General features: G+C 38.5%; 1 protein-coding gene across 1 annotated transcript; it reads left to right on the plus strand.

Moving 5' to 3' along the window:
- The first annotated feature begins 19,847 nt into the window (after window positions 1–19,847).
- Window positions 19,848–20,903, plus strand: LOC5566624 (venom allergen 3). The gene is made up of 3 exons (XM_001650950.2): window positions 19,848–19,957; window positions 20,021–20,516; window positions 20,575–20,903. The coding sequence occupies exons 1-3, from the start codon at window positions 19,939–19,941 to the stop codon at window positions 20,825–20,827; spliced, it is 768 nt and encodes a 255-aa protein (XP_001651000.1). The 5' UTR covers window positions 19,848–19,938; the 3' UTR covers window positions 20,828–20,903.
- Window positions 20,904–22,551: the final 1,648 nt, after the last annotated feature.

The raw sequence follows: 22,551 nt of genomic DNA on the forward strand, positions 1-22,551 counted from the left end.
GTACAACATTTTTTGCAATTTCATAGAAGACCACTGGAGGGCATCAAAAATTATATCGGAACGCATTCACCATTATTTTACAATTTCTGAAAAATTGTTGTGTTATGATTCATTACGCAACTCAAAACAGTTGCGTAATGAGAAAGCGTTACGTAATGAATCATTACAGCACTGGTTTCAGTTGCGTAATGACTGTACCCGCATTGCATACTTCAGTGCAGGAAAGTAGGCCGTTTCATGACAGATTGGCGTGATGAAAAACAGCCTATTACGATGAGTAATTGAAAAAAAAACGTATTCTGTGCTGCAGGCCCTATTTTGGACATAGCAACCATATATCAATTTTATTAAAACAATAATTAAACAAAATTTCTATTTTTCATAAATTTTAACTCTGTCAGTTTTTTAAAGAAACGAGCGATTATACCTACTTAGTTCAGCGTAGAAGAGAAATATTTAATTTTAACCTTCCGGTCATCGCAGTGTTCGGTTACTATCAGGACCATCACGCTAGTGTTGAGTACGAAAAACAAGGTTTTTCCTCCAGTGTTGTACTGAATACAGCTGAGCCAACATTGAAAGCCAATATTGAACATATTTGGTAATTGAGTTTTTAAAAAAACTTTTTAGAAAACTGGACCTCTGAGCGACAGCCAAAGTTTGGAAGGATCCGGTCAACCACGGATACACGCATAAAGTTCGTCGTTGACATCGAGGTCGTCCTGCTCCTTCCATCTCTCCATTTTGAACTGCCAACTGGCAAAGCTACGAATGAAACTGGTTGGAATAATGCGATCATTTCATTATGGAGGTACTCATACCTTTTGACTAGTGGGTAAGTCTAACGAGCGCACGCAATAGGCATACCCAACTGACAACTCCGAACGAACTAGGTAGGTCCTGGAAGCAGGGCATGTGGCAGTGGCCTACCACCCGTGTGGTGTCATTATTGTTTTGTGATTTTTCCACGGGATGTCAATGGTGGAAACGAAAGGTAGGAGCACTACGGAAACTTGGAACTTGAATGATTAATTACAGCAATTTGCGGTGCGGGTATTGAACCTGAAACGGCGCAGTATTTGTCATCGGGTAAATAGTGAGGCAAAGAATAAATATGGTTGAATTAACTATCAAAACATGCCTTTGGGTTCTCTTCCATAACTCAATGGTTATAATTGCCATTCGGATTAGCATTTCGGGGCTGAGTTCCTACTTTAAATTCCGGTCACTCTACTTTGTATGGAGAACATTTCGCAGAAAATATTTCAATATTTGCCTTTCGAAAGCTCTTATTTTAGAGTCTCGTTTTAATAAACATTTTCCATGGATACCTATGAGCATTTTAAATGCCCAACTGCCTAGGACGTCGCTGTAATGGTAGGATGAGTTTAATTGGCGATTTAACTTTTGTATTTATGATTGGTAACTATGTGTCAGCTTGTTGTTACTGAGCAAAGGAATGAATTTATAGGGGAATTGTGGGTAAAATGAACAGGGGGGGTAAAATGAACAGGTTAGTGTTTTACGGTAATTATGCTACAAATCTATGCAAAACATAGCACCATCCTTAATCCTCAGACAAACAAGTTATTTCGACAACTCTAGCGCAATCTTGAACTGTCAAAATTTACAAAGTAGTAGCAATGTAACAAGTTGAAATGTTGCGATGGAAATAGAATTTTATCAGAGATCATTTAATCAACATATTCAAATCATTTGTTCTAAGAATTTGGAAGAAAAAAAAGTTTCCTATTTCCGTCTACTTATCATAAATACTTTAAAGATATGATGTTGCTACGCAGTTCTACACATTGTTGATGATTTAAGTCATAAAAACCTTAAATTCCACGAGTGAAAATTTACATCATATGAGAAAACGGAGGGGCGTACTTTGTTTTTGTTTACTTCTACAGCTTTTGACAGTTAAAGATCGCGCTAGAGTTGTCGAAATAACTCCTTTGTCTGAAGATTAAGGATGGTGCTATGTTTTGCATAGATTTGTAGCATAATTACCGTAAAACACTAACCTGTTCATTTTACCCCCTGTTCATTTTACCCACAATTCCCCTATGGCCATTCGTAGCACCTACTTCTAGTACAGCCTTCCATACCGATACACCTGGAGATCATCACAAATCGATCACGTTCTGATTGATCGACGGCACTTTTCCGACATTATTGACGTCAGGACCTATCGTGGCGCTAACATCGACTCTGATCATTATCTGGTGATGGTTTATCTGCGCCCAGTTAAGGATGCCATTCAACAGCTCAAGAACAACAAGGCCGCTGGCAAGGATGGTATCGGAGCCGAACTCATCAAGATGGGCCCGGACAGGTTGGCCGCTTGTCTGCATCGGCTGATAGTCAGAATCTGGGAAACGGAACAGCTACCGGAGGAGTGGAAGCAAGGCGTTATATGCCCTATCTACAAAAAGGGCGACAAACTGGAGTGTGAAAATTATCGTGCAATCACCATCCTAAACGCCGCCTATAAAGTACTATCCCAGATTCTCTTCCGTCGTCTATCACCTATAGCAAACGAGTTCGTGGGAAGTTATCAAGCAGGTTTCATCGACGGCCGCTCGACAACGGACCAGATCTTTTCCGTGCGGCAAATCCTCCAGAAATGCCGTGAGTACCAGGTCCCTACGCACCATTTGTTCATCGATTTCAAGACGGCATACGATAGTATCGACCGCATTGAGCTATGGAAAATCATGGACGAGAACAGCTTTCCCGGGAAGCTCACAAGATTGATCAGAGCAACGATGGACGGTGTGCAAAACTGCGTGAAGATCTCGGGCGAACACTCCAGTTCGTTCGAGTCTCGGCGGGGACTACGACAGGGCGACGGACTTTCGTGCCTGTTGTTCAATATTGCGCTTGAAGGTGTCATGCGGAGAGCCGGACTTAACAGTCGAGGCACGATTTTCACGAGATCCGGACAATTTGTTTGCTTCGCGGACGACATGGATATTATTGGGAGAAAATTTGAAACGGTGGCAGATTTGTTCACCCGCCTGAAACGCGAAGCAACAAGAGTCGGGCTAATGGTGAATGCGTCGAAAACAAAGTACATGCTGGTTGGCGGAACTGAGCGCGACAGGGCCCGCCTAGGAAGCAGTGTTACGATAGACGGGGATACCTTCGAGGTGGTGGACGAGTTCGTCTACCTTGGATCCTTGTTGACGGCTGACAACAATGTTAGTCGGGAAATACGAAGGCGCATCATCAGCGGAAGTCGTGCCTGCTATGGGCTCCAGAAGAAACTGCGGTCAAGAAAGATTCACCCCCGCACCAAATGCACGATGTACAAAACGCTCATAAGACCGGTAGTCCTCTATGGGCATGAGGCGTGGACTATGCTCGAGGAGGACTTGCAAGCTCTTGGGGTTTTCGAACGCCGAGTGCTAAGGACGATCTTCGGCGGCGTGCAGGAGAACGGCGTGTGGCGGCGAAGGATGAACCACGAGCTCGCTCAACTCTACGGCGATCCCAGTATCGTGAAGGTAGCTAAAGCTGGAAGGATACGCTGGGCAGGGCATGTTGCAAGAATGCCGGACAACAACCCTGTAAAGATGGTGTTCGCCACGAATCCGGTCGGAACAAGAAGGCGTGGGGCGCAGCGAGCTAGGTGGATGGACCAGGTACACCAGGACCTGGAGAGCGTGGGTCACAGTCGAGGATGGAGAGAAGCGGCCATGAACCGAGGGAATTGGCGAAATATTGTTGGCGAGGCTTTATCAAGATAATTGATGTAAAGCCAAATAAGTAAGTAAGTAAGTTATCTGCGCCCAAAACTCTCCGTCGTTAACAACGTACGGTACCGACGGCCGCCCCGGTATGACATAGAGCGGCTCAAGCAACCGGATGTCGCAGCTGAGTACGCGCAGCTCCTTGAGGCTGCATTACCAGAAGAGGGTGAGCTGAATGAAGCCCCTCTTGAGGACTGCTGGAGAACAGTGAAAGCAGCCATCACCAATGCAGCTAAGAGCAACGTCGGGTACGTGGGACGGAGTCAACGGAACGATTGGTTCGACGAGGAATGTAGGCAGATTCTGGAGGAGAGCGCGGGCGGTCATGCTGCAGCAAGGGACCCGACAGAACGTGGAGCGTTCTAGACGGAAACCTCAACTGCAGACCCACCTCTTTCGGGAGAAAAAAACGTCGCCTAGAGGAGCCAGAATGCGAGAACTGGAACAGCTGTGCGGGGTCTCAAGAAACACGCAAGTTCTATCAGAAGTTCAACGCATCCCGCAACGGCTTCGTGCCGCGAGCTGAGATGTGCAGGGATAAGGATGGGAGCATTTTGACGGACGAGCATGAGGTGATCGAAAGCTGGAAGCAGCACTTCGACGAACATCTGAATGGCGCTGAGAGCACAGGCAATGAAGGTAAGGAAAACGGAGGAAATACTTTCGTCGGTACTGCGGAGTATGGAAACCAACCAGCCCCCACTTTGAGGGAGGTTAAGGATGCCATTCACCAGCTCAAGAACAATAAAGTTGCTGGCAAGGATGGTATCGGAGCTGAACTCGTAAAGATGGGTCCGGAGAGGCTGGCCATTTGTCTGCACCGGCTGATAGGCATAATCTGGGAAACAGAACAGCTACCAACGGAGTGGACCGAAGGGGTGTCCCATCTACAAGAAAGGTGACAAGTTAGATTGTGAGAACTTTCGAGCGATTACCGTTCTAAATGCGGCCTACAAAGTATTATCCCAGTTCATCTTCCGTCGTCTGTCTGTAGTAAGCGAGTCCGTTGGAAGTTGTCAAGCCGGCTTCGTAAATGGACGATCGACAACGGACCAGATCTTTACTGTACGGCAAATCCTCCAAAAATGTCGTGAATACCAGGTCCCAATGCATCACCTTTTTCATCGATTTCAAGGCGGCATACGATAGTATCGACCGCGAAGAGCTATTTAAAATCATGGACGGGAACAGCTTTCCTGGGAAGCTCAAGAGACTGATAAGAGCGACGATGGAAAGTGTGCAAAATGGTGTGAAAGCTTCAGGCAAACATTCCAGTTCGTTTGGATCCCGCCGGAGACTACGATATAAGGTGATGGACTTTCGTGCCTGTTGTTCAATATTGCGCTACAAGGTGTTATGCGGAGAGCCGGGCTCAACAGCCAGGGTACGATTTTACGAGATCCACTAAATTTTTTTGTTTTGCGGATGACATGGACATTGTCGGCCGAACATTTGAAAAGGTGGCAGACCTGTACACCCGCTTGAAACACGAGGTAGCAAAAGTTGGACTGGTGGTGAATACGTCCAAGACAAAGTGCATGCTAGCTGGTGGGGCCGAGCGCGGCAGGGCCTGGTTAGGTAGCAGTGTTACGATAGACGGGGATACGTTCGAGATGGTCGACGAGTTCGTCTTTCGTGGATACCTGCTGACGGCTGATAATAACATTAGCCGTGAAATACGGAGACGCATCATCAGTGGCAGTTGGGCCTACTATGGCCACAAGAAGCTGCGGTCAAAAAAGATTCACACCCGCACCACATGTACCATGTACAAAACGCTCATAAGGCCGGTAGTCCTCTACGGGCATGAAACGTAGACGATGCTCGATGAAGGCAAGCTCCTGGAGTCTTCGAACATCGGATGCTCAGGACGATCTTTGGCGGTGTGCAGGAAAACGCTTTGTGGCGACGAAGGATGAACCACGAGCTCGCCCAACTCTACGGTGAACCCAGTATACAGAAGGTGACCAAAGCTGGAAGGATACGATGGGCAGGGCATGTTGCAAGAATACCGGGCAGCAACACTGCAAAGATGGTGTTTGCGTCGGATCTGGTTTGTACAAGAAGCAAAACGTGGAGTGCAGCGAGCTAGGTGGGCGGATCAAGCGCACCTCGATTTGGCAAGCGTGGGACGGAACCGAGGATGGAGAAATGCGGCCACGAACTGAGTATTGTGACGTGAAATTGTGGATTCAGTGTTATCTGTTCAAATGTTAACTAAATAAATGAATTAATCAATATCTCAACACCGAAATAAGTGGCATTACGATAGCTTGAAAATTAAAGTTTTGCAGGGTAGGGCATTGAAGACCAGAAATATCTAAATATGCGTTCAGTCAGAATGGACCAAGTGAAAATCATTCAATGTCGATGAATCTTGAAAATCACTTGAAATGTGTTTCATTTCCTCGTATTTCTCAGCTCGCTGATCATTTTCGCTGTTATAGTGATAACCACTTGGTCCATTCTAACTGCATAGGGTGCAGAGCTACTTGGGCACTTTCATGATTCACTTTGGCATGGGTGGTTTTTCTCGGCCGAATTGTCTGAAACAAGAAGCACTTCAATACGACGCATATTTAGGCCAAATATGAGCTCAGTAGCTTTTAAAAAACCCCACTGCCGAAGTGAATCAGAAGTGCCAAGAATAGGATCACCCGGATAAAAACGTATCATTCAGTGAATGGAATAAACCATTAATGTACAATATAACGTATTGGATACAATACAGCGTATTGTAATTGAATGTCGAAGCAATATTATTCATGTTTGGATATACAATTCAAAAACAATATTATATATTGTAACAGAACATTGTATTGTTTTTAATTGGTTTTATACCTTACAATTTTGGTCAAATTCCTATTTTCGCGTAAAACAACTGTTCCTTTTTTCTATGTAGCTTTGCTGAAAGAAATAAACAAAACAAGTTCAAAAAGCAAGAAATGTTGGGTGGAAAATATTCAAAAAGTAAAAATAAGTAGTTTTTTAGAGGTCACTTGACATTAGCTGTAACGACGAATGCAACCATGATACAGTTTGTTGAATTGTTTTTGTATTGTACAACAATACACGAATTGCTTATCAAGACAATACATGAACAATATATCGTATTGTATTTTCAAAATGTTTGTATGAGAAAATATCTACATTTGTATTGTTACGATACTTAACCACCCATACATTATATTGCAAAAATCTCATATAGCGTACAGTGAACTGTTCAAAACAATATATTGTACTGTAATTGTATTGTCATTTTACAATATACTGTATTGTATTTCCAATATATTGAATGGTACTGTTTCAATATGTTATATTGTTTTTGTATTGTATTTTTTATACGGGCAGGCTCTCTTCTCTTATCGATTTTTATTGATCATCCAAAGTATTTATTACATATATTTCGTAGTTTACAGTATTCATCAATTCTGATTAAGGTAATATTGGATCTAATGAATGAATATTCCAATTTTCCCAAGTTTTGTACTTGGTCCACTCTGATTGAACGCCGACCATATCATCGTGCAATATCAATGTTTAGATTTTTGACGAATTCAGTAGCCTTACACTAGGAAGCCATGTTCCTCAACAACCTTCCTCTGTTTCTCGATAACCTACATTGACAACTCCGTAAAACGACAAAGCTTTCAAAAGTGATTCGAACTGGATTCGAACTGGGTGCAGACAGTTGTCGCTGTCATGTTCCCCACCGCAAATTAATTTCGGACATCTGTTAGCATCACAGCATTCGACGATGACAATTTTCCACCGAGGGGTCCAGATAGCCGTAGCGATAGACGCGCAGCTATTCAGCCTATTCGTGCCTACCGTACGATATAAATATGCAAAAGTGGTCAATTGGCAAAGAAAGCTCGCAGATGGTAACTGTGGCAGTGCTCGTAAGAACACTTAGCTGAAAAGCAGGCTCTGTCCCAGTTGGGACGTAACGTCAGAAAAAAGAATTCTCCACCGAAAGTTAAACAATCCAGCTATTCCTTGCTCTTTTCTAGCTTCCAACACACAGCCTCTTCAAATGCGAGCTCTTGAAAGCAGCGAAATGGATATTCGTTAGCTTCTACCTAGCGAAAAGGAGCATACTAAGTGGCTATTCTACTTTAAGCTTCGCAGCCAAGATCGCAACCGTTCCGTTTGAAAGCGAATTCTCGGTGTGCGCGGCAATGCACGCGATACGGGTAATGAATGAGATAACCGATACAGTGAAGCTCAGCTCAGCCATCTAGGGGTAATCTGGGTAAAGCCAACACCCTTTGATTTCTTATGGTGGAAATTTGAAAATCGACCTCGGTGAACGGAATCACCGAAAACACAATAGCTGATACCGAGATATTATTGGCGAATCTCGGTGAACATCAGGAATGCTTTGCTGAAATATTCGAGCAACAGTGTTCGGCAAACAATAATCTAGAAAAGCAGTTAAAAACAAATACCAAATAGAAAAACATTGACAATCAGCAGTATTTGCTGAATGAATCAGATTTCTTGCTGAAAATTTACGCAAGGTACAATTGAGAACATTTAACATCCTACCAATTTCAGCAAGGGAATATGTATTGAGAAAACTTTTGCTGAATTTAGCAAACTAAATATGGTGTGCAGGGTGTCGATTTCATCCTGATTCCCCCTAAGAACGAGAGAAACGGACGCCCACACCGAAGTTCAAATGGTGACACCGAACGGCAGGAATCGCACAGCTTGTCTTCTTAGTGTCGTCGTCGCAAAGCGCAGAAATTTGCACATATTAAAATGTAGCTGCTCCGTGTTAGAAGTGTGTTCACCTGGTTATCATCGCATTATTTCGTGGATGTAAATGTGCTAATTTAATTTTGTCTTCCCTGCGGGAGGTTTTTGCTACTACTGCGGCTCCGGTCTTCCTAATCCCCCACTTCAAACGACCGGATAAAGCTTTATCAGAGGGGGTACATGTTTTAAGACAACCCGTTTCCTGAGAATGAACTGTGTTGGACAATATCTTAGCAACTTTTTGGATTGATCCTATAAAATGATCAACTTTGGTAGGCTAGATCTCATTTATTTATGGACCGATTTGAATGAAATTTCTCACAATGAGTCAGAATAGCTTGAATTTCTACATGTTTTATCATTAAAAAATATATGCTGATGTTCAAGTCATTGCTCAAGAACTGTGAAAATTTTATTCAAATCGGTTCATATAGCATTCAGACATAACTTTCTAAAGTGGATAATTTTGTATGAAAAAAACTAAAAAGTTCCAAATATATTGTCCAACACTGTACTTGTGGGGATCGTAACAAAAATGGACGAATGGAGGCCTTATCTGCGAGGAACAACATTGTTGCAATCGGTTTGGGCTCATAAAAATAATCATTATAATAATACCAACAAGACCGCCATTAAGGTGTCACTGAAAAGTGAGCACATGTAGACTCGCTTCAAAGGCAATAATTTGTACTCGGCTTGGTTGACGTTCTTATCATTTTCCATCAGTCAGTCAGGCAGTGGGACGAGAATAATTGACCCATTTCTTTCAACGACGACTGACAAGCCAAAGTTGATCGAGGGTTTTGAAAAAAATCCCAAAAAAAAAGAAGAAAATAATCACAATCGGGTCGAATTTCAAGGTCCAGCTATGTTATCTAGAGGATGCGACCTTGAATAATTGATAAAGCCATGGCACGTGGAATGAATTTTGGAGTAACAGAAAGGGAATGTTGAAGATTACTTATGCTTGCAGACACATTTTTCCATAAGTTTTAGTTAGTGGAAAAGAACTTTATTTAATTTATTCATTATTTTATTATTAATAATAATATTGGGCAGGCATCCCAAGTAAAAGTAAATTATTTATGTTAAAGAAATGTTTACTGACGGTATTGAATAGTAATTTGATGAGTTTTATGTAGTGCATATAGCGTATGGTAGACAAGAGCACTTCTTATTTTTTTCTGTTTTTTCTCATGCAAACTTGGATAAAGCCTGCTTCTTAATTTCATGTTCCCTGGGAAGTCGATACAATGTCGAATCCTTAAAAATCGTCAACCGGTGGGATTAGAACCCAAGTATGGTCATGTTAAATAGCTGCGCGATTTCTGCTACGGCCATTTGGGTCTTAATACAAGTGTACGATGAAACCAATTTTCTAGTCCATGATAATCCATTTAGTCTAGTAATCTAGATCTGATTAATCCATGATATGCACGAGTTCACAAATTTGACGTATGAGCGGTTCCATAGTCACATAAATAACACGGTAACGCTAAAACGTCAACGAGTGAGCTCGTGCAGTGGTCCACAGCTGCTTAGTGTAACAGGTGGCCAGTTCATTTTTATAATATTTATTTAAGGTAACAGCACCGATTTTGGCCAGCCTAAGAGAAAATGTCAATATAAATTAAATGGGAAGCCGTATTTACACTACAAATATGTCAAATGGGGATTTTTTTTTATTACCGTACGGGTTTGGGCCGAAGGGTCTCAGATTTTCATGAAACTTTTTCCACAGGCAGGGCTCATGGATATATGAATAAAAAAAATTGAGAAAAAATCAGGGTCGCCTGTTTTCCCGGAAAACTCAGGTGGAAATTTTTTGTTTTCCCTTGACACTACTTACTTTGAAAAATCACAACTCGAGAACGAAGCATCGTAGAAACAAAGTTTTTATATGAAAATTTAAGCAAATTTTCTCAAAAATCCAAAAAAAAATATGAACTGGAAAAAGTTTTCCACAAAATTTTCCACCGTTGGGAAAATTCGTAAAGAAAAGCCGGAAAAACTATGCCCGAACTCGTGGAAAATTTTTTTAAAAATATTTTCGAGAAGGTTTTAATCACTGAAATTTTTGGAATGCACTTTTTTTTCGTTTTTGAGTTATGGCCAATTTTGTGAAAAATGTCCAGATATGCCATATAAGACTTTTCTTTGAAAAATCATTACTCAAGAACGAAATATTGTAGAAACAAAGTTTTTATATGAAAATTTAAGCAAATTTTCTCAGAAATAAAAAAAAAATGAACTGGAAAAAGTTTTCCACAAAATTTTTCACCGTTAGGGAAATTCATAAAGAAAAGCTGGATAATCTATGCTCGAACTCGCGGAAATTTTTTATTAAAATATTTTTGAGAAGGAAACTTTATAAATTTCAATTCTTATAACTTTTAGGATGTACTTTTTTTTTGTTCCTGAGTTATGGTCAATTTTGTGAAAAATGACCATATTAGCCTTTTCTTTGAAAACCCATATTTCAATCGAAGCATCAGAAAAACAAGGTTTTTTTTTATCAAAGCAATTGCAAATTTTCTAAAAGATCTGAAAGAAACGATATGGGATTGGTTTTAATGAAGTATAAGTCGGATTGGATTATATTAACATTACATTACAAACATTACACCGTTAAGCAAAGCTGAAAAAACTGTTTCTTTTCCATTCCAAGGGATTCTTTCTTTTTATGGAACAAATAAGATTATTTTTATATGTTTCTTTAATTTTATTCATTCAATTATTCAGTACATAACTTACATTTTATCTTAAAACTATCTATTTTTTCAACCAAGAAGATTGCTTTTTTTGGATTTTTGAGAAAATTTGCTTAAATTTTCATATAAAAACTTTGTTTATACGATGCTTTGTTCTTAAGTTATGATTTTTCAAAGTAAGTAGTGTAAAGGGAAAACAAAAAATTTCCACCTGAGTTTTCCGGAAAAATAGGCGACCCTGAATTTTTCTCAATTTTTTTTATTCATAAATCCATGAGCCCTGCCTGTGGAAAAATTTTCATGAAAATCTGAGACCCTTCGGCCCAATTTGTACGATAATAAAAAAAATCCCCAAATGCAAGCTTTCAATCCATATTATGTGTGTAATATAACAAACCTGAGCTAAAACTAGTTTTTTCGCTTTGAAAATCCCGTTGGTCAATACAGGCTAACGGAACCAGTTTCGGCCAGAGATTTAACTTCGGTTCTTAAATTGGCCAATCGCATTGATTTCTCATGAGAGTGGTCAAATTAGGAGTGCCCTGGCCAAATAAGGTGTATGGGAGTTTACATTGTAAGGAAAATTAATTGTTTTTCTTATATTTGGAATAAATTTCGACGAGTAAATGAATGTAGCTCTATCATATGAATGTGATCTACTGAACACAAAAGGTTTCATGCAGATTGGCTATGTAAAACGGTGTATTCGCCAAGAGTGTCAGATATAAGCGCTACTCCTACACCATCTTCACATTTTGACCCGTCCAAGGCAACACGGACGTATCCATCAAACTTAGTGGATAAAATGTCCTGTGCATGCTTATTCCAGCTTTAGTTCACATTTGATCCATCACTGGTATTGAGTATTTCTCGTACCATCTACGCAAAGAGAATCCATTTCTCATGAAGTTCTCTGCTGATAACTCCCTCCTGATGTTCAGTGCAATAATCCCAGTCCGTACTTCTGAGGTATGTATATTAGTCGTTGTTGTAGACCCAGTACAGATTATAAAACATTGCTACTGATTTTGATCTACATATTAGAATAGAGAACCACTCATGACAATTCGCAAAAATATTGTTCCATATTCTAGTATTGGTCTAATACATCATTCACAGATCTTCAATAGTATTGAGGGATGATCACCAGTTTTGTAGTGATAAATTTTAATTTCAAATTATGTTACTGCAACATACATGACATATGTAACGTAACATTTGAAAAGAATCTATATAAAATGTAAACAAACACGATTTTTTATTACTCGTATCAATTTTCACGTTACCCTTACATACTCTCACAGATATACAAATTGCATTTTTAGAGATAATATTAATTACATTTTAAAATGGCCTATCTGAAAATGGTAAAGTTAAAAGGGACAACTTGAACCGAAAATAAAAGGATTTATCTGGAAATTTCCCTTCGCCCTTTTTTACTTTTTTGTGTTCCTATATGCGATATACGACTGCAAAAATGGCACCTTTGGAAAAAAAAACTCTCAGTTAATTACTGTGGAAGTGCTCATTGAACACTAAGCTGAGAAGCAGGCTCTGTCCCAGTGAAGACGTTATGCCAAAAAGAAGACGAAGAAGAGCCACCGTGACCTTAGAATTTGTATATGCTACTCCGTGATTGACCAGAAAATTTCACTCCATTACTCCGAATGCTGTTTCCCCGAAAGTACAATCACCTATATGGACATTGTACCGTGTTTTTGTAATTTGGGGGTAATGTCATTCGTAGTAATGGGTCGTTCGGAGAAATGGCAGAATAGACCAGAATAATTGAAATTACACAAGAAATCAACAGACGGAGCTCGAACGTGGCAAACCAGCATGTTACGCACTGACTACATCCCCAGGAAGGCTCGAAACCACACCAGTGATACTTGAAATCTCGCAAATAACTGCTTATATATTATCTAGGGGTCAGGAGTTATTCTAGGGAATTAAACACGAGTTTGTCCAGGAATTCCATCAGGAGTACTTATAAAGATTCAATCATGAATTCCACGAATGATTCGTTCAGGTGTTTTTTCAAGGTTTTTATCAGGAGTCCCTCTAGGGATTCCTTCGGAAGTTTCTCTATAATTTCCATCGGAAGATTCTCTACGGTTTCTTTCGGAATTTTCTTCTAGGGATTCCATCAAAAGTTCTTCTGGAGATTTCATCAGATGTTCCACCATGAATTCCTCCAGAGATTCCATCAGGAGTGCATTCATGGATTGCACCTGAAACTCATCTTGGGATTCCATCAGGCGTTCTTTTAGCAATTCAATCAGAAGTTTCTCCAGGGATTCCATCAGGAGTTATTTCAGGGATTCAACGTGGTATACCTCCATGAATTCGGTAACGAGCTCCACTAGGAATTTCACCAGGAATACTTGTCGGGATATCATCAGGAGTTCCTCTAATGATTCCATCAGGAGTTCCTACGAGAATGTCTTTAGAAATTTCCCCAAGGATTCTATCAGAAGTACCTCCAAAGATTCCATCAGGTGTTCTTTTAGGCATTCTATCAGCAGCACTTTTAGGACTTTCATCAGAGTTCTTTTGGGGATTTCATCAGGAGTTCCTTCAGAGATTCCATCAAGAGTTCTTTCTGAGATTTCACCTGAAATGCCTCCAGAGATTACATCATCGCCCTCAGCGATTGCACCTGGAACTCCTCGAAGGATTCCATCAGAAGTACCTTTAGCAGTTCCATCAGAAGTTTCTCTAGAGATTTCTTCAGCAATTCTTTCAGAGATTCCACATGGAATTATTACAAGGATTCTAGCAGGAGTTCTTCTGGGAATATCATTAAGAGTTCTACTAAGAATCTCATTAAACGAAGAATGTCTAATCATTTAGAGTTACAATTACCCAGAACACATTTTACCTAAACAAAAATTAATCTTAAATTTACTCATCACGTAATATTAGCGTCAAACATGTAAAGCCATACCTAATGGAATATTCAATGATTAATCCTATAAACACGGATAGCGTTTTGGTGTCGTCTGACCTTTTATTTATCTGGCCAAGGCGCATTCTATTCAAAAGTATCTAAAACGCCAAGTTTAATAGCTTTCAAAATTCGCTCCCAAACTTTTTTTAAAGCACAATAAAATGTTCTACAATGTTGTAGATTATTTCAAATATAAAAAATGTTCTAGTACATCATATTTTTTATCTCATAGTTTGGGAGATATAGGTCACTTTAGAATCTTATAATCAAAAATCGTTTTTTCCTCAATGCTAACGAAAATATCAATTATGCAGGCCTACTATGTATGTTTCAGAGAGTTTTGGATATGAGCAAAACACACATTTTCTCTAAAGACGTCGTACCTCTAAAAGTATCCTACTATCTTTAATAGCGTTTTTGTAGTTTTTTCATCCATTTTTCCATTATAACATTTAAAAATGGCGCGAGTGAAATCAAAAACTTGACTGCTACTTGAATAAGCATGTCTTGAAGTGTATATTAAGAAGCTTTGGTGAATGTATTTTTGTATTTTTATTATATTTCTTCAATAAATGTGTTTTGAATTATTCCTTGATTTTAGTTAAAAACAGTTTTTTTTTTACAAATTCTTGAGATTCTAATTCAAGTACAGTCGATTTTTTTATTATACATTCATATACAATGAATCATTTTTAGCGTGATCAAGAGGATTGTAAATGTTTATCATGCCTATTTTTTTATCATAATTTGTGGAAATAATAGAAACTATCCTGTTTTTGAAAGCTAGCTGATTGTACGCAAAATTTAAATTTTAGATTAAATCGATTTAAAAAGTAATCGAGAAATGGCAATTTTGATGTCAATAGCAGCGTCAAAGAATATATAGAGCGACAAAACTATTGCCTACCAAATCTGATGACAGCGCTGCGTAACAGGAGCATAACAACATAGGACTTTTCACGAGACGTTTTAAACCAGCAAATTTTGACGCACTTTGAGAGTTCTTCAATGGGGATGGCAGTCCAGTGCACATTGGGGAAATCCGAACCCAAAGGTGGAAAAAATTGATAACTTTCACAATAGAAAGATAAAAAATAAGTTTTATAGCTCATTCGAAAGGAAATTTTCTCAGGAATCGATTGGTGATGGTTTCATGAATGTAGGACCACTCTGGGATAAGCTATGATGCCCGTTTTGCCCCAATTCCTTGAAAATTTAAGATTTTCATGTTGTTTTGAGTAAAACTGTTTTATTGTGGAGATTATTTCCCATAAAATCCATCATTTCTAGTACATTCAACAATGTTTCACAGAGAACGTTATAAAAAGATGGAAATTTAGGGGATTATGGGGCCAAATGTACAACGAAATATTTTTGAAGAGGAATTTTTGTTTTAATTTTTTCAACATGTTTTTATATTGAAATAAATTTTAAAATAGTCAAATAATCATGAATATAGCTTGTAGAAATAAGTTGTAGTAAAATTTGTAGAAAATGTATGATCATTATTTATGCTCTTTGCAAAATATTGTGAATAATTTATCTTCTTATATCACAAATTCCAAACATTTCCAAACGATGTGCGATAGTTTGGGTAAACGATATTGTTCTAAATGATCGATTGCCGTTAGCCTCATTGATAGGAGATAGTGGGAGCATATAGTTTTTTGGCTAAGTTTGCCCCAATTCCCCTTAAAACGATTTCTTTCATAAGTATTTGAACAGATATCTCCGAATTAAATTTATTATGTACTAAATTGTTTATTCAGTAGTTGATACAGTATTTATATCCTAAAACATAGGAGATTATGGGGATCTTTTACACATAAATAAATAAAAAAACTAATAAAAAAAACTCAAAAATGGATCCATTAAGTAACCATCTGCAGTGTTTTTTTCTGATTGAAACAAATCACTCAGAATTAAATTAGTTACACAATCAAACTGAAGAAATTTCATGAAAATAAAATTGCATTTTGAAAAAATTTCATGATAATAAAATTGCATGGAAGTGCTCAAGTAGCTCTGCCTGCACCCTACTACTGAAAAAGTGATCATAAACAAACAAAGTCTTCCATATTTTTCAATAAGGCACGTTTTGATTGAAGATGTAGTAGTTTATAATGCTTAATTCAAAAAAATTTTCAAAATCAGTTATGCATTTCGTTAGTATATTTGTTTGTTATGTTGCCTGCTTATTCAACCAAAATAAAAACAAATTAAGATATAAAATGCTTGCTATCTGATGACGTTTATCTTTTTGTTATTCAAGTTTGCTCGGGCTTTTTATGGAAATATATAAAACAAGGTATAATTTTTATAAAAATTACGCTTATATTGAGCTGTTCGGTAATCATATCCGCATGGTTATTAAATTAATTAACTCATTACGCGTGGTAAAGATGGACAAATCATGGGTGAAATTATGGAAAAAATCCACGTGCTCGGCTGGGATTTGAACCCAGGACTTTTGTATGCTAGACGAGCGCTTACGGGCTCGGTAGCTTAGTTGATAAAGCGCTTGTCATGATTTGTCCATCTTTACCACGCGTAATGAGTTAATTAAATTCAATTTCTTCATGTTATGCATTTGAGAAGGCTCTTGAACATGCTTGAAATTCAGTCAAACATGTGTAACCATAATTACTGTTAACAATATTAACAAAGTTTGGTTCACCATGAGGAACATTGATGTCAACCAACTAGCAATCTGTTAACAGCAAATGTAGAGGCAACATAACAAACATAGTAACAATAAATTATACTAATGAAATGAATGATCGATTTTGGAAAAATCTAAAATTGAGCATTATAAACAACTGCATTTTCACTTTTATGATATTTTTTTTCTGTAGTGTATGATGGCAATTGGAATATTGTAATACCATATATGTATACATAAAAAGACAAAATTATTTCTCGAATAATTTCTTGTAAAATGCAATTTGACTCTCATGAAATTGCTACAGTAATGATTGAGTAACTAACCTGATCCTGAGTAATTTGTTGCAATCAGAAAAAAAAACGGCTGATGGTTTCTTGATAGATTCATTTTTGATTTTTGTTTTATTTGGTCATTTTTTGTTTATGTGTAAAAGATCCCCAAAATCTCCTATGTTTGTTTATGTGTAAAAGATCCCCAAAATCTCCTATGTTTTATGATTTAAATATTGTATCAGATACAGAATAAACAATTCAGTACATAATAAATTTGATTAAAAAAAAGTTCAATTAATTACGAAAGAAATCGTGTTTAGGGGAATTGGGGCAAACATAGTCAAAAAACTATATGCTCCCACTATCTCCTATCAATGAGGCTAACGGCAATCGATCATTTAGATCAATATCGTTTACCCAAACTATCGCACATCGTTTGGAAATGTTTGGAATTTGTGATATAAAAAGGTAAATCATTCACAATATTTTGCATAGAGCATACAAAATTATCATACATATTCTACAAATTTTACTACAACTTATTTCTGCAAGATATATTCATGATTATTTGACTATTTTAGAATTCATTTCAATAAAAAAACATGTTGAAAAAATTAAAACAAAAATTCCTCTTCAAAAATATTTTATTGTGCATTTGGCCCCATAATCCCCTAAATTTCCACCTTTTTATAACGTTCTCTGTGAAACATAGTTGAATGGACTAGAAATGATGGATTTCATGGGAAATAATCTCCACAATAAAATAGTTTTACTCAAAACAATATGAAAATCTAAATTTTTCATGGAATTTGGGCAAAACGGGCACCATAGCTTATCCCAGAGTGGTCCCACATTCATAAAACCATCACCAATCGATTCCTGAGAAAATTTCCTTTCGAATGAGCTATAAAACTTATTTTTTATCTTTCTATTGTGAAAGTTACCAATTTTTTCTACCTTTGGGTTCGGAATTCCCCAATGTGCAGTGTTTGCACCGGTCCTCCACCGATGTAAACAAATGCAAAGAAGGACCTGTCACATGAAAAGGCTCGGTAAATAAACTTTGAAATGACCTGTACAAAGCTTTACACACGTCTACGATTAGAGAAGAACGTTGGTTATCTGTATAATAAATGTGATGCATAGAAAACGATACCAAAGTTATGGATACAAATAGACGTTAAATCAACGCAAAAGTGAGTATATTATTCTAATGATATTAAAGGCAAACTACCCATTGGAAACCTTAGAAATTTAGCCAAAATTGAGTAATTGGACTCAACTACGGAATTGTGTTGAAACTCAAAATTGAGTTGTAGGTCTCCGTTTATGCTTTCACTGACACATCATCCGTTTAAATCGCAAATAAATCTCGCGTTAAGTATCATACAGGCGTATCAGCAGTGATCGATTTCTCTTCGTCGATTTTCTTTTTTGATTAGTACACAAAGTTCGATTTTGGTAACATTTTAGGATGCAACATGATGGTTGGTAATGAGTTATTTCTGGTGAATCGAAAATAGCAGTCGAAAACAGTCGCCCGGCTAAGTCATTGGCAAAAGAAAAAATCGATCACGTAACTGCCTTATGACACTGAACGCGAGAAATTGCTGTTGTAGTGTTCTGATCCATAATATTAATCGATTTGATCCATAATAACTGCAATTTGCTCCCACTGATCCACATATGTGGAATGGACAACGTTTGATATTTCTAAAAAACAAATCAACACTTTTCCGTAAAAATCTGAATCGTTTTAGATGTATTCATGAAAACAACATATTATGCCAGGGAGGTAATTTTGTTTTGTAGAGCCGAAAAATGATTCTTAGTTGATCCACAATTGTGCGACTACTGTACTTTGATCGCAGTAAAAGGGGAACGATCTTTCGCAAATTTCAATTTATGATAGGTAGCCAACTTTAGAAGTAAGGTACACAGCAACCATTTGTATAAAAGACCAGGTCACCTGTAAGACGCTGCCATCTTGAAACTTTCATTTGCACATTGAAGAATCAGTTAAACATTAACATATTTTTTGCAAGTAAAAGTTTATCGCGAATTCTGATTTCAACGATTTTTCCTAAAATATTGCGAAAAAATGATTACATGCTCATGCTCCCTTTCCTTCAATGTATCCATCCAGATCAAGAATACTCCTGTCTTATCTTGAAATTATTCAGCGTACAGTGTTTTTCAACCAATTATTTTGGGTAGAATCCCTGCTCAGTAAATAAACTTAAAAGAGTGATTCATCTGGATATAGGTAGATGCCAAAGGAATAAATACAAGAAGTGATTCATTTGAAACAAAACATATCATGCCTCTGCTCAAATAATTCATACCCATTCTCTTAGTATATACCGAAGGTAAAACGATTGGTGATTTGTTGCACTACATTTTACTCGATTAGTGTACCTCTAGTCTGAGATTACAACTGTTCATCTAAACATCACAACACTATTTGTACTGCAAATAAATCAACTGTTGCAGATCAAAAGCCAACATCAAATGTAAATGCAGCTGTTTCAACAGTTCATAACCCGTTCAATCTCAACGTGTTTAAATAGATATTTTTTGAATCGCAATTACATTATAACAATATTCTGCAATGTTTTGTAGATTTCTTGTAATTTTGAAGCCTCACTTTTGAAGGTTGCAGCAATTTTGAATTCACAATCAATACAAGTTGGCATGCAAGCAATATATTTAAATCGGACTTGAAAGGGTTATAAAGCAAGCTAATTCCACTATAAATGGTGCTCTGAGAAGCACCGATCCACGATAAATCATCTGTGCAGTGACAAGACTTACGATGGCTTCCCACGTGATTGGTAATTTACAATAGTCCCATACTTCGCTCGAATATCAGTTCTCATAGTTTTCTTCCATTCCAGTTAAGTTCATCACTGCCGCAATTCTTATCGGATCCTGCTATGCAAACTACTGCGACCAATCTCTGTGCAGGCGGGGACCGCACGTGGCCTGCAATGCTCCAACACAATTCGGAAGTGCATGTGGCCAGGAACCGAAATTCGTGAAGATGGACGCCCGGATGAAGAACCTTCTCCTGAAGAAACACAACGAACTACGCGCCGAAATCGCCTGCGGAAAGCACGGTTTTCCGCAAGCAGCTCGAATGCCGACTCTCGTATGGGACGACGAATTGGCCCACATTGCGTCCTTTAATGCCCGGAAGTGCATTTTTGCGCACGATAAATGTCGAAACACCCGCGAGTTCAAATTCGCCGGACAGAATTTGGCCATTACGGCTTTCGCTGGGTACAACTTCCAAGCTGCGGACCGAGCAGAGAACTTCACACAGGAGTGGTTCAACGAACACAAGGATTGTCCCAAGTCGTACGTCGATTCGTATCCAATGAGTCACAGCGGGTAAGATTTAATCATGGCATTTAAGTTATCTGATACTCATTGACAGTTACAATTTCAGACCCCAAATTGGACACTTCACGCAGATGGTCAACGATCGGGCATGGAAGATGGGCTGTTCGATGGTGCACTACAAGAATGGAAGGGTCATCAAATATTACTTGGTGTGCAACTACTCGATGACCAACATGATTGAGGAGCCAATTTACACCAGGGGTAGTGCCGGATCGAAGTGCCAAACAGGACAGAACCCTCAGTATCGCGGTCTTTGCAGTCCACGAGAAAAGGTCAGGTCGGAATCGTACAGAGGCTAATCGGAATTGTGTGCTGGAATGAAGTATCTTTTGAATATGGATGAAAATAATAAATTTGAATATGTCGAATTGGAAAGTGGAATGGTATTAACATTTTTTTAGAACTCACAAATCCAGAACGTTTCTAAAAAGTCTCAATTTAGCGTGACATAATAAACTATACCTTAGTAATAAAACTCATATTTTCACTTTAGGCTATTTTCAAAAGTTTCTCTCGAAAACTTGTTTTTTTTTAACAAAACGTCAAATTTGACGACTGTAAATCAAACCCAGACACCTTCAGCATGGCTTTGCTTAGTAGCCGTGAACTATAACCACTTGACTAAGGAAAGCTCCTAACATGCAACCTGTATCGAATTTTTAAACATGGATTATTTTTGGTTTGAAATTTTTCTGATAAATGTGAATACACCTATCATGTAGCAAATTGCATATTGATTATTCATTCCGCGGAAAGTTTCTCGCTCTCTGCATTCTGCCCTTACTCCTGAGACAGTCAATTTTTCCTGGGTTTCTGGGCATTATGGTATCCAAGGAAATGTGGCTGCAGACTTGTTAGCTGGTACGGGACACTAAATGTCTCGCTTTACCTTCTACGTTCCACCCTCAAACGTAAAACGCTTTTTTTTGTTTTATTTTTTACAAGCGGGAAATCTGCGAACAGATCCCTTGAGAAGTTAACTCAGGGAATGCGGGGATGACGCACCAACGACGATCCGCTAAAACCAGCCTATGCACTGTACTTGAGCAATTCTTTTGGAATTCTTTTGGAATTGCTCAAGTGGTGTACAGTGCATCGACATTACCCTTGGCCTTAAACTTTTATCTCCGCGGAACCACCTTACGGTATCTCTTCGGGGAGGGGCCTGTACATATAGCACAACACGTGTAGCAGTAGTAGCCTAGGAAAACTGCTTCTCCTAGCCGACTTAAACCATTTTATAAGGGACCAGCCTCGGCAGGGCTAATCCTCTGCAGCCAACTCTTGGTCGGCGCGCCATAGACGCTGCAATTCTAAGATAATGTGAGTGAAAGCCGTAGTTACTGCATTCCACCACTCGGCATCCGCACACATTCTCTCTATATATTGTCGGGGGACGTGTAGCGAACATGCGATCTCTCACAACAATGAAACGGAGGCAATCGAACACGACATGCTCCTCTGTTTCCTCAACACCAGCACAATTGGGGCACGCAGATTCTGAGTGCCCGAACCAATGCAGGTACTGTCTATAGCAACCATGTCCTGACAAAAAAAAACTGCGTCAGGTGGAAGTTCACTACTTAGTGGAGTTATCCCATTCCTGCTGCCAGTTTCTGAGCGTTTCCTCTTTACACGCGTCGTGGACTCCTCTCACGGGTAAAAATGCGGCACTCAAAACAAGCAGAAAAGGTCATGATTTTGGGAGGAAGGTGTATTTTCATGTTATGAAAATACACCATGACCAAAAGTCATGAAATCATGAATCTCTTTACCGTAACGCCAGCTGTACGTTACGTTTCCAAAGTGTAAATTCAAATCATCAAATCATAAACTATATATACTGGAACCATGAATAAAATTCATGAAAACATGAACACTATTCATGGATTTAGATACCTGTCATTTATGATTCCAGTTTTGGCGATGAAAAGTGGAAATTTGAGTCATGAAATCATGAAGCAGGATCATGGAATCATGAACTAATTTCATGACAATATACAAATGTCAGTTATGATCCCAG

This window comes from Aedes aegypti, chromosome 3 (assembly GCF_002204515.2).
Source record: "Aedes aegypti strain LVP_AGWG chromosome 3, AaegL5.0 Primary Assembly, whole genome shotgun sequence".
Classification (NCBI taxonomy): domain Eukaryota; kingdom Metazoa; phylum Arthropoda; class Insecta; order Diptera; family Culicidae; genus Aedes; species Aedes aegypti.